The 17,558-nt window shown below is 34.9% G+C and overlaps 1 protein-coding gene across 5 annotated transcripts in view; it reads left to right on the forward strand.

Annotated features, from left to right (window-relative positions):
* Nucleotides 1-17,558, forward strand: part of ST18 (ST18 C2H2C-type zinc finger transcription factor) — a 170,238-nt gene that overhangs the window by 90,834 nt on the left and 61,846 nt on the right. For 4 of the 5 annotated variants that reach the window (XM_040079259.2, XM_040079249.1, XM_040079278.2 and 1 more), the window contains exons 3-5: nt 4,199-4,305; nt 11,021-11,075; nt 13,055-13,085. In XM_040079259.2, the coding sequence (XP_039935193.1) occupies nt 4,199-4,305; nt 11,021-11,075; nt 13,055-13,085 (193 nt within the window). Of the gene's footprint in view, nt 1-4,198; nt 4,306-9,333; nt 9,385-11,020; nt 11,076-13,054; nt 13,086-17,558 lie in introns of those variants that run through there. The other variant, XM_040079330.2, reaches the window with a different exon arrangement.

The raw sequence follows: 17,558 nt of genomic DNA on the forward strand, positions 1-17,558 counted from the left end.
CCATCAGCTGGGCTAATAAATAAGGAGAAGAAACTGGCCCCCCAAAGCAAATTATAAATCCATTTGCATTAACCATTTCACTGGTCCATGATCTAGGCAGAAATAAGCATGGCAGATTGCGTTAAGCTTATTTGAATATGTTTATAATGTTTACAGCTTGCAACCTTTTTTTTTTTTTTTTTTTTTTTTTTTTTTCCCCACAAGGTGTTGGAATTATTGGTCATGAATAGCATCTAAATGCAGTTATGTTAATTACAGCAAAGCCTCCGGCATCTTTGAGGGATAGTTCGTTACTTAAATCAGGTGGAAGTTAAACTCCTCTGCTAGGCGAAATATGATCTTGGCTTTGGAGTTACTGCCCTGTTTGAAAGAGAGGATGAGTGAAAATGAAGTTTTTTACAGGTACTAGAAGGGCAACTGCCTGTGTTACCAGCCTGTCTCACACTGCTAATGTGACCTTCTGTTCATCTCATGGTAGAACACAATAAGATAAAATTTCACATTGGAGTTGAGAAAGAAATGTGATCGTTGAAACAGCAAAAATTCTGTGTACTTTGTACTGAATTAAACAAGTGCAAAGACAAGTGCTCTGCCCCATGGAAACTCCTTTCTGAAGGGAATGTTCAGGGATCATAGTGGTGAGCACATTGGATTTTGCTTCCTTAGATATTACTTTTATTCTGAGTTAACAAGTCACAAACTGAAGACACTATTCATTCCCACATTTGCAATATATCAACCAGTGATGTGGTAAATGAGAAAAAATCAAATTAATATGTTGGAAATGGAATGTATTATGCTTAAAAAAGCTTTTGGGATCTTTTACAAATATAGTGCAGCTATGAGTATTGAAATTATGATAGAGAAAAAATGTCAGACTTCTGCTGAGATAATTTTGTGGTTGTACAATATATCTTTTCTGATTTTAAAATCATCAGGAGCTCTGGTAATCTGACCTGAATGACTGGAGTTTTACCCAAAGACAATGGGTCAACAAAAATAGTTGTTTGAAGGGATTTGTCACCCACATCTGATGTAGATCGAGACCTAAACTGTCGTTCACCTCAGTGAATCCTGGTATGACTCATGGATCTCTGTAGGATGGCACTTCAGAGTCAGTACAAAATCACGTTGCACTGGAAATGGCAATAAACCAAGGAATGAATTGCAATGGCTCCAGGTGACTTCACTGAACAATTACACTGACAAATCAAGCAACTCATATATACCCATCTTTTGGGGTTTATAAAGTTTATTATTCTAGTTGAATTGAGATGATAGTTGAAAAGGGTGAAAGTTTTCTTTATAGTCAGGCAGGCTTCACCTTCTAGAATAAAATATACTGTTCAGACATGTAGGCAGTTGAAATGTAAGCATAATTTACTCTGTAAAACTGTTTTGAATTCTTGATTAAAAAAGAGAAATTAGTTAATGCAAACTATGAATAGATTGGGCCAAATGAAGATACATGTGGACCCGAGAGGAGTGACCCTGTCAAAGAACCTTGATTGACAAATAAGTATGTTAGCTCTGCTTGATTTCCATCAACAATGATCTTATCATCAAAGCTACCAATAACCTAGTTAAATGTTCTTTGTGGGCTCTTGAGGCTGAGATCTTATTTTCTCCAGTTGGTGTTGCACATTTCTGCAGTTCTTGCAATACCTCAAAATTTGGTTCATGGTCAATTTTATAACTCTCAAAACTTACTAAATAAATTCAATATAAGGCCTTGATATTCCTGTGGAATCAGCACCAAGCCTTTTTTCTATCTGAACCATCAGACCCCAACACTTATATTTGAAATATAACTTCCTTCTTGGAGTGCAGACAGGGGTGACACATAGTTTATGTTACATTAAGGGTATGTCACATCCCATGACACAGCATAATCCTGCAGACCCTGTTTATAGCATGACAGATGCATGACATTGTATTAGACTTTTTATGAGACACCATATCTTCAAATGTGGGTACTCGCCCACAAATCAGTTGAATGGTGTCCAGCACCCTGTTATACGAAAGAAATCAAACTCAGCACACTTAAACTTTTCTAATCAGCAACTTCTGTTGTGTTTAAACACAGCAGAGGGGTGCAGGGTTTTTGTGTTTTGACATTGTTCCATGTAGTTTTTCAGTACAATCTTAAAACCTGCCCCCCCAGACCCATCCCAGTCCAAACTCCTTTTCTTATAAAGAGGATTTTCAGTATACTAGTTTGTTATGTAAAGCTAAATGTAGAAAGTTTTTTATATTTTTCCTTGTTCTTTGTGCACTTTTCCAAGTGGATCTCAGCTGTGCTGTCTTAACTCTAGGTCCCTTAGGATGAGAGAGACAGCAGATGGGGTTAGGGCAGAGGGCTGATGCTTCTGACAGCAAACGGCCTGGTTGTTGAGTGGAAGCTGTGAGCGTCAGGAAGCTCCTTTTCCCCAGAGAACCAACTAACCACTAAAGAAAGTTGAAAATGAGCCCTTTGAGAAACGCTATTAAAAGTAGTAAAAAATTACAATTGTGCAGATGATGTGCTGCTGTGTGGTTATTCGGATGCTAATGAGTTTGACATTAGGGAACTCAAAGGGTTTGCAGCTACTCCCTTATGTGATTTAGCTCTTTATTGGCAGTCTTTGAGAAAATAGAAGAAAAATATATTGTTAATAAATACTTAAGTTGCTAGAATTTTAGACAAAAATCTTCTAAGTTTAAGTCTTAAGAAAGAGCTTTGCTCACTGTTGTAGTTATTCTCAGAAGTCTTTTGTTTTAGGTTAGTGTCTTTTGAACAAAGAGGAAGAGGAAGAGGAAGGTAGAAGGTTTTGAGACTTCTTTTGTGGTTTTGTGTTTTTTATGAATGTTGAAATAGAATAACAGAAAAATAGGACTTTGAGGATAAGCAACACCTCTTTCTAGTAACATGTTGGTTAAAAAAAAAGCTTAAAAATCTTTTTGGTATTGGGATGGGTTGCTCTGGGTTTTCTCCCTTCTTTATCATCTTACATCTGTTGCCTGTTTCATTATTTGATAAAAATATACTGATTATAATTAAAAGTTCTTGATGGGATGAAACTAGCATCCTGTCTATTGGGACACAAGCAGAAATTAGTCACTCAAGAAACTCTAGCTCCCCTGAGATTCTGTTTAGAATGAGCCTTTGCAATTTCAGAAATGTAACATTCAAAATTTTGTTGAACACTCTCCCCCCCACCCCCCCCCTACTCCCCCGCCTCATCAGATATCATTAGAGGAATAGATAAAATTCTGAAAGTTTATTTACAAACCTTGTAAAACCTTGTAAAAACTTTGCAAACCTTTTGGAATTTCTTCAATGAATAGATCTTTTTTTATTAAAAACACCGGGCAATATGTGAAACAGACCTATGAAGTTGCAACTGATAACAAAAAATTAATGTTTTGGTTACTAGTGTTAGGAGCAATGCCTGAACAAAACTTGCTCTTAATAACTGCTCATTGTCAGATTTTTCCAGGTTGCCAGTGCTTAGAACTTCAAGTGTTAGAAGGGTTTGGGTATTCATTATTTCTGAGAACAAGGATCTCGGTGTTGTACACTCAGATGTAAACTTCAGCTCTACTTCCCTCGCTGTCACTGTTGATTTAGCATAAAATCTCTCAGATAAAGGAATAAAAATTGAACATGGAGAAATGTCAAAGATTTCATTGATTTGGCTTATGCTGAGAACACCCTCAGCCTGTGAAACTTTAAATTTTATTATTTGAAGTCAGAAAAAATAAAATGGAGGGGTTTTCGTCTGTTTTTAAAATATTTCATAATGCTTCTCATTTATTTTACAACACAAACTGAACCATCTCACTCAGTCAAAGGAGTTCTGATGCAATTAAAACATTTGACTAAGGATTTCTACATACAGAAATGATAGATTTTTGTCCATAAGAGGCAGAAAACTTTTCTTAGAGCAGGTCTATTTCATAAACTATCAAAAGGGAATAAATGATGTAAGGAAACTACTATGAGAAAAGAAAAAAAGCTATACTTTATGCCTTTTAGAAGAATCATTGATGCCTCTACACCCTATCTTTGTAAAACCACTGAATAAAATATTGCACTTGGATTATTTACCCATTTGATTTAAAGAGTGTCTTGTTTCATCCATGTTTTATTTAGTATAGTTTGGGGGTTTTTTGTTTTCTTTTGTTGTTTTTGTTTTTGTTTGTCTGCTTTTTCCAGAGAATGAATTTGAGGATTATCTGTTAAATCAGGCAAGACATCTTGGACTGTGTGACAAATTTGGTCCTTTGGAATCTGCACGTATTTTCACCTGGAAACACACAAAGGTGGGATTATTTATTTATAAAAATTAATTTGAGTAGAAATATGGCTATATTATTAGTAGAATACTATGTCATTTCATGTGTCATGCTTCATGCACTAGGACTACTTTTCTTGCATAATATCTACTGTTTTAAGAAAAGTCTTCAACAGTCAGGTATAGCAGTATTAAACAGCTGAACAGATGAAAAGTTTTGTAAATACTTAGAAATTCTAGTTCTTAAGTTTGTGAATTACACACTTTTAACCATACATACTGTCAGTAACATGAGTTATCTCTGAATCTATATGATTCCAGGGATGAGAATATATTTCACAAGGCACTGTTAAAATTTAATCTTTATTTAATAACTTATGACTGATTTATATATATATATAGATGCATGTGCATAAGGTTTATTGTTTTGGGATTTTTTTAACTGTATAGCTGTTGGGTGAGCTAAAACTTCAGTGTACTTAAAAAGATCTCAAATCTCCAAAGCTTTTGGTTTTTTTTTTTTTTTTTTTTTTAAGTTGGACTCTTTCTTCTAAAAAATTATGTTTAATATATACGAGCACAGGAACTAGCGATAAGACCTTGAACTACATAAAAAATAATAATCTAGAAAGAAAAATCCTTCAAAAAGTATCCTGGGTTGAGCTGCATTTCAGCACAGTATATTATATAATTTTTCTCTGAATTTATAAAAGTAGCAGTTGCCCCTTAATTTCATGAAGCTGTGACTCTGCCCTCTAAAGCCTTGGTAAAGAAGACTAATAGAAATACTTGGCACATGTTGGTTACCTAAGGGAATAATAGAACTATTTGCTGTAGTCGTTTGGCAAAAGGACATAAACATATGGCTTTGGTTTATATTCAGCACTGCCAGTTGTGCAAAGTTGCATGGATGAAGTATACAACAGCAGTGACAACTCAGAAATCAGAAGTGAGAATCAAAATAAATAATCCTCATTACAAAGCTATTCAAGCTCGCCTCCGATCTAAGGCTATTTTGTCTCTGTATATTTTCAAGTAGTGAATTCAATATAAAAAATCTACTTCTCAAAACCCAGTACACCATTCAATCACACTACAAAATGCCAAATGGTTGATTTATACGTGCTATAAATACACTTCAAAGTTTGCATTTAGTAAACGTTCTTATTTTAATTCTCAAGGAATTCATAGAGCTGAACCAATTATTTCCATGACATTCAACATTTTCCTAGAAAAATCAAGCAAAGCATTGAGCAAACTAAAGCAAAGTTTAAAAAAATAAAGATACGACGACTCCTTGGTTAAATAAAATCAAAATCACTAAACAAGGCATATTTTTAGTAATAGTCTTTAGGACCGTATTTCTAAATATTTTTCTTTTTTGCTTATCAACACATTCTTAAAACAAACAAACAAACAAGTAAACAAAAAACAACAAACAAACAAAAATAATTAAAAAAAAAAAAAAAGGAAAAGGAAAAAAAAAGGAAAAGAGAAGAGCAATAAACTTTAACCGCATTACAAACAATGGTCCCAAAAATTTTGTACTTGGATTCTGGATAACTTTTACTGCCAGCAATGAAAATACATAACTTTGTCTAGAAGACGTTATATGTGTGTTCTTGGCATTTCTTTCCCTTACTATACTCCTCATCACCAGTGTGAGATTACTACTTCATATTAAAAATGTTATCATAGATAAGAGAAAGATTCAGTCAGCACACATATACACATACAAACAAATAGTGCTTTACTCTTCTGGATGGGCTATAGGAAATTTTGCTTTCAGATTTAATAAAATTTTTTTTCTCTATGACTTTATTCTCTTTTTATGAGGTAGAACCTTACATGACTTAATGAAAAGAAATACCAAAACATGAGTATCAAAATCACAGAAAATCTTGCTCTGGGGGTGTTATTTACCGTAGGGAGAAGTACAGAGTGCTGTGTCACCTTGGGACACAGTATAGCACAGTCCTCTTCATTCTGTCCTTAGCAGAATCCGACTTCAGTTTTGAAGTTTGTGGCTTGTGTTGGAGACTTGAGAATGGATTTGTGTGCTTTAAAAATCAAGAGTTTTTTTCTTCTGAGTTTTTCTTCTGATTAAGCTTGTGACAAATATAGCTGTTGTCTCAATACTAACTTAAGTAATTCAGAAATTAAAAATAGTAGAGAAAAGTTACTCCTTTTTCCAGGCCTCTCAAAATCAGGTAAAGTTTGTCCTAGTGAAATGAATCCCCAAATTTAATTTTGAAAATCAGGTATAACTTTAAGTCAGAAACTCACTGTGCAATGATAAAGCTTATACTTATATCTCTAGAAAAGCTAGTGATTTCTATTCCTCTAGCTAGTTATGTATAAGGAAACAGACTGACACTCCAACAGTGTGAAACTCACTCCAGGAAAGTCATGCTTGTATCAAGATTACAGTGGGAATTACAAAGTGCATGGTTCTTACATGAGCTCTTTCCAGGAGACGCATTTCACTTTTACTTATGTCAGCAGCACTGGCTTCCCTAAGTCATAGTTTATTTCACGGTAATGTGCTGTGAAACTATCCTACCCAGATAGTAGTGTCAATTTAGTTTCCGAAATTAAAATTTTAAAATGTGCAAGTAAACTGAAATAGTTGCTATTATTATTATTGTCATTATTATAATTTATTGCACATGCCCTATTTTCAGCTGTTAGTCAAATCCTTGGATCCTATTATAACATCAGTACATGCACATGTGCACAGACAGATTCCAGGCACACAAAAAACCAAACTCAGAGCCAAATCCTGATTCTCTCACTTAGGGAAGTATTTCCAGGTGCTGCTCTCGAGTCTGTTAACTGCAGTGGGATGGTACAAACAAAAGAAGTACCATTTGGTTCCTGCAGCCAGGAACTCTGAAATAGTTTGCTCAGAAAGTATGATTGATGCTATTGCAGCAGTAAATTAATCTGGAGAAACATGAATACCCTGTAGCAGTTAAATAGCAAATTATTACATTTTCAGCCAAGCAGAATTTGGGGTATTGTCAATGACTCCAGTCAGTTTTCTATGATCTAGTTGTTCACTTACACTTAAATCTCAATCAACATTGAAGGAAAAGTGGAGGAAGGATCAGAATGAAATTCACAAAGTCAGACAGAGGGCATTCATAAACCTCGGGAGATTTGTTGAAATATTTTTTTCAGAAAATAATTTGACTTCAATACTTTCAGTAAATTTTGAAATCACAGAAACGGAGTAAAACTGAAGCAGAAAGCATTTATTTCTCAGCCTACTTGCTTAATGATTTGAGACTGCAGAACTGCTTCACCTCTGTCCTTGTGTTTCTAACTGTGTATTTCCCACTAATTCCTTTAGAGTCCATTAGCTAGTTTCAACTAATTTTGAAAAGAAAATGTTTAGCTGAGCTTAAAATCCATCAAATCAGAGAATCTAACTATAGAACACAAAGATTAAGTAGACTTAGTTTCACTATTCACTTGCCATTATTTTTTGCAAAGCTTGCCTTTAAAAATTATGAGATTATAAATCCCAATAAAATTTTCCTGGCAAATATTTTATTATCCCCATGGTCTTGATGGCTAAAAAAAAATAGCAGTGAGGAATTGTGGGAGAATTTTGTTCAGACATGACCATTCTATTTACTCCTTATGGATTCTTGACTCAAGACAACATATGTAATGGGAGGGAGGGTGACCATCCCCCTCCTTTGACAGCATGAAGTACCTCTCAGAATCCACCCAACCCTTACAGTCACAACAGTAATGATATATGTCTCGAATTAGCACCTTTATAAAAATTGCCTTTAAAATGTTGGCTAGAATATCTCAGAATTTTATCCTTTTGTTGTTCCATGGGTGATTTGAAAGTTTGAATGCTTCTTGCTGACCAACCTTTGCTGTATTTTCATGTAAAATTATCACTATGTAGATAAAAAAAACCAGAAGTGAGACATTTAGTTCACTTTGTATCAGTATCAGGCAGTCTCTAAAAGAGACCAAACTCCAAAGATAGTTCATTTCAATTTTGAGCAAGAGAGGTTTTTTTGCTGACACAGTTAAGAGATTTCAGTTTTATTGTTACTTTTGTATTTCAATTTAATGCATAAGACTGTTTTGTAAGTGAAATTGTCTTTTATGCAACACAGACATGATGATTATTTTGATATCTGTTTGCACCAGGCTAAACTGGCCCATAAATTTTAGGTTTGAGTTGATAAAAAGACATCTCAAAGTTTGAAACTTTTACAAGGAAAGAAAATCAATTGAAAAATCTACATTGATTTTATCATTGGTTTCCACTCTTTGTGCAGTTTTTAAAATATTCATCGCAATGCAACCTGCTGTTTAGACCAAAGTAACTGCTGTTCAGTAGAAGCAGTGGGCACTTTTTGTTTCATAATTAAAAGAGCTGCACTGTGATTGGTGTGGTATTTATTATGAAATGATGACAAAGGAGTACCAGTGGTTTTAATAGTTTTAGCTTACAGGAGCTGTTGTTAATTTTGTCTGTAGAGTTGCAGGTGAAATAATGCACAGTGGATAAATAGTCTATATTGGTTTAACTGAACATAATATATAGTGTGTTCTGGAGTTGTTTGTCTCAATAGACTATAGTAATCAAAAGTAATGAACCTATTATGTGCAGGACCTTGGAGAGCATAGAATGGCAGTAAAAGTGTGGCACATAAAAGGTTTATTAAAGGAAATTAAAGTCCATCATTGCCACACCTGCTCCCCTATTATAAGTCTATGGCAGGTCAGTGCCTTCAATCACAACTCAGCATCAGAGAACCGAGCCATGTTTCCCATTACCATTGCAGTCACATTGCAAAAACTCGTTCTCCAGCTTTTAAGGATAGTAACAAGTAAAGGCTGCCATCAACCCCACTACATAAACAGAAACCCCTCATGCTTTTCCCTGCTAATAATCAGTATCAGATGTAAATTTAAACAGAGAAAAGGTATCATTGTCTGGCTTTGATGTGCATTTCCATCAATTTATATTTTCATTTCAGACACCACAAACCTGTGTTCTAGAATTGTACTTCTTTCAAGTCCGTGAAAGACCATGCCCATTTCAAATGTTTGTGTTCTCTCCTTCAAATAGGTATTTTGATTCCAATAGTTGCTTATAATGTTCAAATATATATAAAACCAAATAACCTCCAGGAAATTAGAGAAATGCTTTTTATCCCCTGGAAAGGCTGACTTTACTCTTTTTATTTCTCGGGTCAGTTTTGTCATATTCTGCAATGTTCTTTCAGATAAGACCTTCAAAACATCTCAGTAATCTGAGTCATATAGAGCTAAAAATAAAGCATACTCAGATCTTCAAAATCTATAAATGGAAAAAGGCACAAACAGGACTTCTTGCATCTTTCCTCAGTCCAGTGCAGTTCAACTGATCCTCAGAAAGAAAAAGTGAAATAATAGACAGGATCTTCTGTTGGCATCAGTATTTATCTTGTGACTTTTTGAAGGCAGAGATGCCTGGCAGCTTCTGGTTTCCACATCTACCTATCACCCAACACAGTTTTATAAATCAGACACTGGTGCCTGCAATCCGTCGGCAGAAGCTCATGGATTTGTCTACAGTATATTTGATCATCACCATTTTATAAACCGGGGAACTGAGATTCAAGTCAAAGATGGCAAGGTTTCCCCAGAGACTGAAGAAGAATTCCATAGTTCCCAACATTTTGCTTAGACAAAAATTCCTGGTGATAGAGTCTTCCTTATGTAAAAAGTGTTACTTTTAGAAAAGAGTTTGCCTCCCTGGACATGGTCAAAATTACACCGTTGTACAATCTGCTGTATGTCACTGCAGTTCTCCACACCAGAACATGAAATCTTAATCCCTTTAAATTTCAGGGGTTTGCAATAAAATCCATGGATTGAAAGCCTGCCCCTATAATTATGTGTCTGGGCCGCATCCAAGACCAGAAGGTGCATCTTTCCAGTCTGGGTTTAGATGTAGCCAAAAGTGTAGTGAGAACAGCTGATCTTGAAAGGACTCTCCTATTTCAGTTAGAAAACTTATGACAAGAACTGACTTCTGGGGAGAATCTGGGCTTTTTAATTGTTTGGGTGTTGTTTTTGTTTTTGTTTTTGTTTTAGTTTTAATGTAAAATACAAATCTGGACACTAAAATCTCCCAAAAAAAGTCCTATTAATCTGTAACTCACTGTCTCTTTAAGCAAAACTTCTTAAACAAGTAGTCAAGTGTTGAAGAATTTCAAAGCTGTGTATGTGTAGTTACGCATTGTCAAGCAAGAAGGTTTCATGTTTTGAGGATGAAGTTGTCAGAAATCCAGGTTCCAACACAGCCAAAGGGCTATGCCTCAGTTACAACAAAAATTCAGAGTTCCTGTAGCCATGGCAGCATTCTGGGGTCTTTTATTTCAGAAGGTAGATGCTGAAAGCATCACTCATGCAGCATTACTCTTTCTAACCTTATGCCTTCAGCTAACACCTGTAGACCTCATCATTAAACCTTACAGAGTCACTCATAACCATCACTTTATTAAACAAATCTGCATCATTAAAGGTATCTCCTAGGTATTTACTAGATATTCACAGATGGCTTTTTATCTCTTTGACAAGATTAATAAGGCATGATTATTCTTTTTTTTCCATTACTGTCTAGCCTTTGGAAATGCGGAAAAAAACCCATTGGAGTATTTTTTATTTTTTTTTCTCAATGGCAAAAGGTATGAATTAAAGACCTTGTGTTAATATTACAGATGGATGCAGATGGGGAAAATAAAAAGCTGCGCACACGCTCCAAAGGAACCAAGGGTGAGTTAGCAAGCACACTCCACGACCCTGTGCCCAGATCACCATGAAATATCATAGTTCCTGTGCACAGTCCTTAATGTGCAGTGAGAGACTCTGTAGTTTCCTTACGGCTGCTTTTTTAATCAAGGCAAGACACAGACTGCTGGCATTAAGAGGCACGACGTGATTAGCTATGGTATAAAGAAAAGCCAAAAAAATCTAGTGATGCTATTATCTTTGAGTTATTTTTCGAAGAAAATAAAAGATACGTTTTTAATTATTAAAAAAAACCAACTAACCAACCAAAAATAGAAAAACTAAAAAGCAAAAAAAACCCTCCCAAAAACAAACAAACAAACAAACAAACAAAAAACCATCAAACCCCCAAAATTATTTTCCACAGTGAGTAGAGTTGACAACATTGAATAGATACTTTAAAAACAGTATATCAAAACTTTGTCTCAGACACCTGAATATTTTTATGTCTACTGCCATTATTTATCTATAAAACAGTTGTGTAAATAGTCCAGAAGTAAATTTTCTTTAATCAAAAGCTGCAGGTGTATGCGACGGAGGAGAACTTTGTGGTTTTTTTGAAGTATTGGTGTTCATGTTTCATCGGCAAAGTTATGACATAGTTGTATTTCCCAGATATTACTCTCTTTCTGTAAGGAACAGATGGAAATGCAGTACTGAGAGATAAACAGGCCCTTAATGATCTCTACATCTGGAAAACATGATTGACTAGCAGTACAGCCCTTCTAAGAAAATAAGTTTTTATTTTAATTCATAACACTTCTTGTGACTCTTGATAACAGGCGAAAAACAGATATACTTAAAAATAAATGTTGAAGTTTTGCCTACCCTGTGAATATTTTTGCTTATGACTATTTTTAGAGGCACAAAGCACCCATCCTTCACTCTGATTTTAATGAGAATTGTGCATTCTCAGGATTGTGCAAAACAGACTACTTCTATTCGTTGTCACAACTCACTAATTTGAATTGTTAATATTGTGCCTTCAGGTTCAAGTTATGGTCAGAATGAAAAATTAGAGTTTTGGCATTACTGCTCTATTTTCAAATGATCAAAGGGGTAAAAAGTGCTAGACTTCATTCAGGAAAAGACAGAGGAAGAGCATTGAAGTACAACAGACTGACTGCAGATAAGGAGATAAATACAGACAGACCTTTCCAAAAATGATAATCATTGTCATATCAGAACTTTGATGCAACCCTCAGTGGTGATCAATGAATTTAACATAAAATTCATATATATTTCAAAAGTACCAAACAGAGAACTTGTCTCTGAATAGGGAAGTTATTCACACCCCAGCATTAGGGCATGTCTCCTCTGTTGGTCAGGACTGTGAGTTAAACAGTTTGGTCAGCATAGCAAACTTCAGTTGCAGTTAATAGGGGTTTTATACCCTTTCACTCAAAAGGCTAATAACTCAATTTTAAAACTTAAGGATTTTTTTTTTCTCCAAGTTTTCATACATGCGCATACACTCTTATAGGAATTAATATATCAAGAACCTTTTCTCCAGAAGTGGAAACAATAAAAATTGCCTCTGCAATATGAGTAATCCTTAGAGACACCCGTTGCCCTTGTCAATATGCTGTATACTCTTATGTGGGCAGGAATTTGTAAACACCAGGCTTTGCAAATCCCAAACTGGTTTTATATTCTGAAAAATATGAGATTTTCAGCACCTCAATTTTCAGCAAAAACAAGGGACTCTGTTTTTAATTTTTTAAAATTTTCTTTATTGTTCCACTGAACATCACACTCCAGGTTTCACACATCCTACAATAACTGTGAGAATTACATGTTCATTTAGCATTTGTCACTAGTAGCTACAATCCTGTGGTTAGCATGAACCACCTGTGTGTTTTGATAGCCACTCCTCTGTCATTACAGATAGGCAGGTGCAAGGCTGCAGAAAGCACAAGTCTGGAAGTGTAAACTAATTAATTCTTTCCCGCTTTTATTAACAGTTCAAGTGGACTCTATAGCTCAAGAGCTCAGGTAAGAACTCACTTTGTTTATTTTTCAGTTTTATTTTCTTATTATATTGACAAATTTATATCACTGCTACTGCTATAAAATAAAGAATCAAGCAAATGTATTTTGTAAAGTTTTAGCACAGATCTGAAAAAGGATAATTTATGTGGATTCAATTTTTAGATATACAAAAACTAAAGCAAAATGTTAGCAATAATAATGCAAGCATAATCAAAAGTAATGTGAAGTGGGAAGGATTCTGGTATGTTGCCTTTATCCTCAGCCTGTGTCAAGGCACACAACAAAATAATATCTGGTGAATCTTCAGATCTTCAGTCTTCTTTTTCCTGTAATATGTTTTATAGTGTTTCTATATCTGAACCTTGTAAGAGATATTAATATATTCTACTAGATGGTTTTATAAAACTGATCTGTATACTCTTGTAAATTCTAAATGCACTAATGGCTCATTCTCCTTTAAGAATTTTTTGAGGTTTCATAGTTTATGGAAGCAACAGGGAGTATTTCTCAAACTTGCACAAAGAACGTCAGTCCACTCAAAACCACAAACTACACAAGAATATTCCAGACTGCAAATATTCTAGTAAAGTTTCAACACAAGTACTTCAATCTACCCATGTGTGCACCAAATCCTAATAGCTGATCCAAAAGCTTAGATTAAACTCTGGAAAGACTGGCAGGTTATTCTGTACCAAGTCTTCAAAAAAGAAAATATTTAGAGTTACCTGCAAATTCCTAAGGTTATTAATCAGAATTGCAATTTGCTACAGCTTCAGTGTAAATACTGAAAAAAAAAAATTTGTAGAAAATTATTTATTTTCTGTAAATTAAGTAATTTTCTCTACAATCACTTTTCATCACATGTTACTGAGCTGCTTGCTTAATCACAGAAAGCATCCAAAATATATGCTTGTGTGTTCATCCATCTAGGGAACAGAAACATCATCGTGTGATTTATTTGATCAACCAAAGATGCCCAATCTATTAAAATAGGACATGAAATAATTACAGGAAGTTGTTTTCAGTGAAGACATACAATATTTTGAGGTTTTGTTTTATAATAAAACTGAGGAAATTATAAGCTTCTTATAGTTACTCCATGAACAGAAGTGTAGGCTAACTTTTTGGATAAATTATTCATGATGAGTCACTCATTCAGTTCTACTGTGAATCTCTTTTTTTTTTTTTTTTTTTTTTTTTTTTTTTTTTTTTTTTTGTATGGTATCAGTTTCCTGAGATTTAGTGCTTCTCCTTTTTTCCCTCTGTGCATCACTAATTTATGCACCAGAAGGATGAATTAATCTGAAGAGGCAGCCATCCAAAAAAAGGATGTCCATGTGTTCCTAAGAGAAAAATGTTTGAAAAATAGAGGATTGTGCAAGTTTCTGCAACATCAGGGAAGCTGTGATTTGTGTATTATTGATTGCTATAGTTTTTCCCAAGGAACTTTATTTTTCCCTGTGAAATACATGCTGTCTTAAGAACTACTGTGTAGGAGATCACTCTGCCAGAGATGTGGACTATGTCCATAAGGAAACATACATTGGTTTAAAACAGTGAGCTAAACATTATAGAAAAGCATTATCCAGTCCTTAACTTAGCATTTCTAATTTCTGTTGTACCAAATTCCATATTGGGTATCTCCATGGTCAAGTGACTAGCATACAACTCAGATGATCAATTTTTATGAATCTACTTGTCCATTAAAAAGTAGAGGGAGAGAGGCAGGGACTATTTTTGGAAATGCAGCCGCCGGACTGCATTCCTCTTAGCCATACCCATATTATTGTGGGAAAACTATTGAACATTCCTCAAGAACTAAAGACTGAAATAGTCTGTTGTGTTCCCTGGATACAGATATTGGAACCACTGTCTCTTCTGACCAAGGTTCTAAATGCTGTGTTGGCTGAGAAATTTAAATCCATGCTTAATTAATTTCCCCTTTTCCCCTGGCTTATCCTATCTGACAAAGCACTTTTGCACTCCTTATTGAGTTTCTGTTACAAAGTGCCTTGGGATACTTCTACATGAAAGACATTACATAAGCTTACATGCTCATTTTGTATTATTATTAATTTCATAACATTGATTGGTTCTAGAGCATTTGTTAGCCTTTTCTTATTCTGTAACTCATGTTTCACAAAAGTAGAGAATAAAATAAATGAAAATCAAAACAAAGAGCTTCAATCAAGCATGAAAATTTCTCTCTTCTAAATTTCAGGCATTGAAATCTTGCTTAATAGAATTCAATGCCAAAAAAATCTCATGATTTCAAGAAAGCCAAGATTTCACTAAGAAAACTGGTTAATGTTGTTGTTATCATCCATCTTCTCCTGTAAAATAGGACCACCTTTCTGCATAAAAAAAGTATATTATTAGAAAAATATTATCTTAAGAGACAAGCTGGGTTTTAGATTTTTTCTTTTCTTAGTAAAATAACTAAAAAAATCTCTTGCAGTCTTGCACAGACTTTTCTTCCAGGCATAAATGATTTATTTGTCAAACTTGCACTTGTTTCTTAAAACGATATGCCTTAAAGAATCCTAAATTTCAGTAAAATATAAGTATTTTTCTTTATACGTGAACACTATTAACATTTTTGTGTTATTAATTCAAATTTATTAGGATTATTTTAACAATATCATCTGTATGTGCTGTAGTGTTGAAGCATAATATGTTAAACTTAGTAAGTCTTTCAAAACAGAATTGTTTCTCCTTGAAGTCTTGATCATCCATTTAGTAACAACATGATTTAATTTTTTATTTGGGAGTGTACTTCTGTGGTGTTTTCACTGGTAGTTAAGCTATCTTAAGAAAAGATGAATCTTTTTATTACAAAATAAATATAGCAAACAACAATGAGTGGTAGAAGCGATTGCTGAAGCTGGGAGATCTCTGTTCCATGCATTCAAGTTTGAATCTGACACCTTTTGGGCATGGAAGCTCTGTTGTATCCATCTTCTGTGAGAAGCAGAATGAAGAGGTCTTCTCTTAGACAATTTTTTCATGGACCACTGAAAGGACCAGGACCTTCAGCTGTGTTCAGGATTAGAATGGAAACCAAAGTAAAGTGAGGAATATTGGAGTGATGTATTCTCATTACTGTGTTTTATTTAACAGATGGGATACAGTACAATGAACCATCTGTAGGTTATGGAGTGGCATCTGGGTCAGACCAAGGAAGAGCAAATTGGATTGATCCAAGCACAGGATTGCAAAAGAATAGATCCGTTTGGCTAAATCCATATCTGAATAGAAGGGGTACCTTTTCTGAGTTAGATACAGGTGAACCCAAATTTTGGGCTTCTGTCACTAATGATTAATGTAGAGTCCACAAGGCATTTCAAATAATGGAGAACAGCATTGCCGTTTAGTGGGAATAGTCACACATCCCCTTACTTTCCGCACTGTTGCATCGCTCCTTCAGAAGTAAGGAAAATAACTTTTTGTATCTGGAACTCTTGTTCCGGGTGTTGCTAGACATTTTAGGTATTCAGAGAAGTTGAACTGTTCATTGTAAATGTACAGAGTTCTGAGTATCTTGAATATTTTAGCAGAGAGAGGACTAAAAGAGCAGAGCTATCTGGATGTCTCTTTGTTAGAAGTAGTAACTGGACAATTCACCCTTTTGCTGCTGTCTATTGATTAGGAGGGAGGGAAACCAGCAAAGCAACCCTGCAAGAAATGGAACTTAAGTATTTCAGAAAGCCTGTGTTACTAAAATGTATTCCTGAACTTCACCTGCAATGTTTGTTTGAAGAGGTACATTCATATACTGTTGTGTACAAGTATGTGACAACATGCTAAAAAGCACTTAACTAACTGAAGGGGTTATTCCTTATTCCACATTGCTGAATATTTTCCTGATTTCCTTTAAGAACTATTAAATTACATGTATGTAATTATAAATGAGCTCTGCTTCAGACAGTAATGAAATGAAGATAGAGAGTTTGGTCGATAGAAGGGAATTTGGCCAGCCGGGAAAAGCTCATGACATGAAAGAAAAGGCCTGTTGATGCCTAGGTGCTTTTAGAAAGGAATGATTGGCAACTCTTTTTCTGAACTTCATAAAGTAAGCAATTTTTTAAGAGGTATATTTGTGAAAAGAAAGCAGTAGGATGGCAGATGACTGGAGAAAGAGGTGAAAGTGAGATGATGGAAGAAGTGAGCACATGAAGAAAAATCACAGAAAAAGGCTCCAAGGTGTTCCTCAGTAAGAACTGAGATTATGGTTGATTTGCGTAGCTATCACCTTCACAGTGGTGTTATCCCATAGCACAGCTTAGAAATGAGACTGAGACTGAGAAATCTGTTTGTTCCTAGCTGGCATCTGGAAAAACTGTCAGGTTTGTCCTTTGGGCTTGGATTCTGTTTCCACAGGAGTTGGTCAGAGACTGATTTTCTGGAAACTGCTGCAGAAAAGCACATTTGACATAATCCTGAATAAGCACATTTGGAACAGAAACTGAGGTGGAC

This window comes from Hirundo rustica, chromosome 1 (genome assembly GCF_015227805.2).
Source record: "Hirundo rustica isolate bHirRus1 chromosome 1, bHirRus1.pri.v3, whole genome shotgun sequence".
NCBI classification, from domain to species: Eukaryota; Metazoa; Chordata; class Aves; order Passeriformes; family Hirundinidae; genus Hirundo; species Hirundo rustica.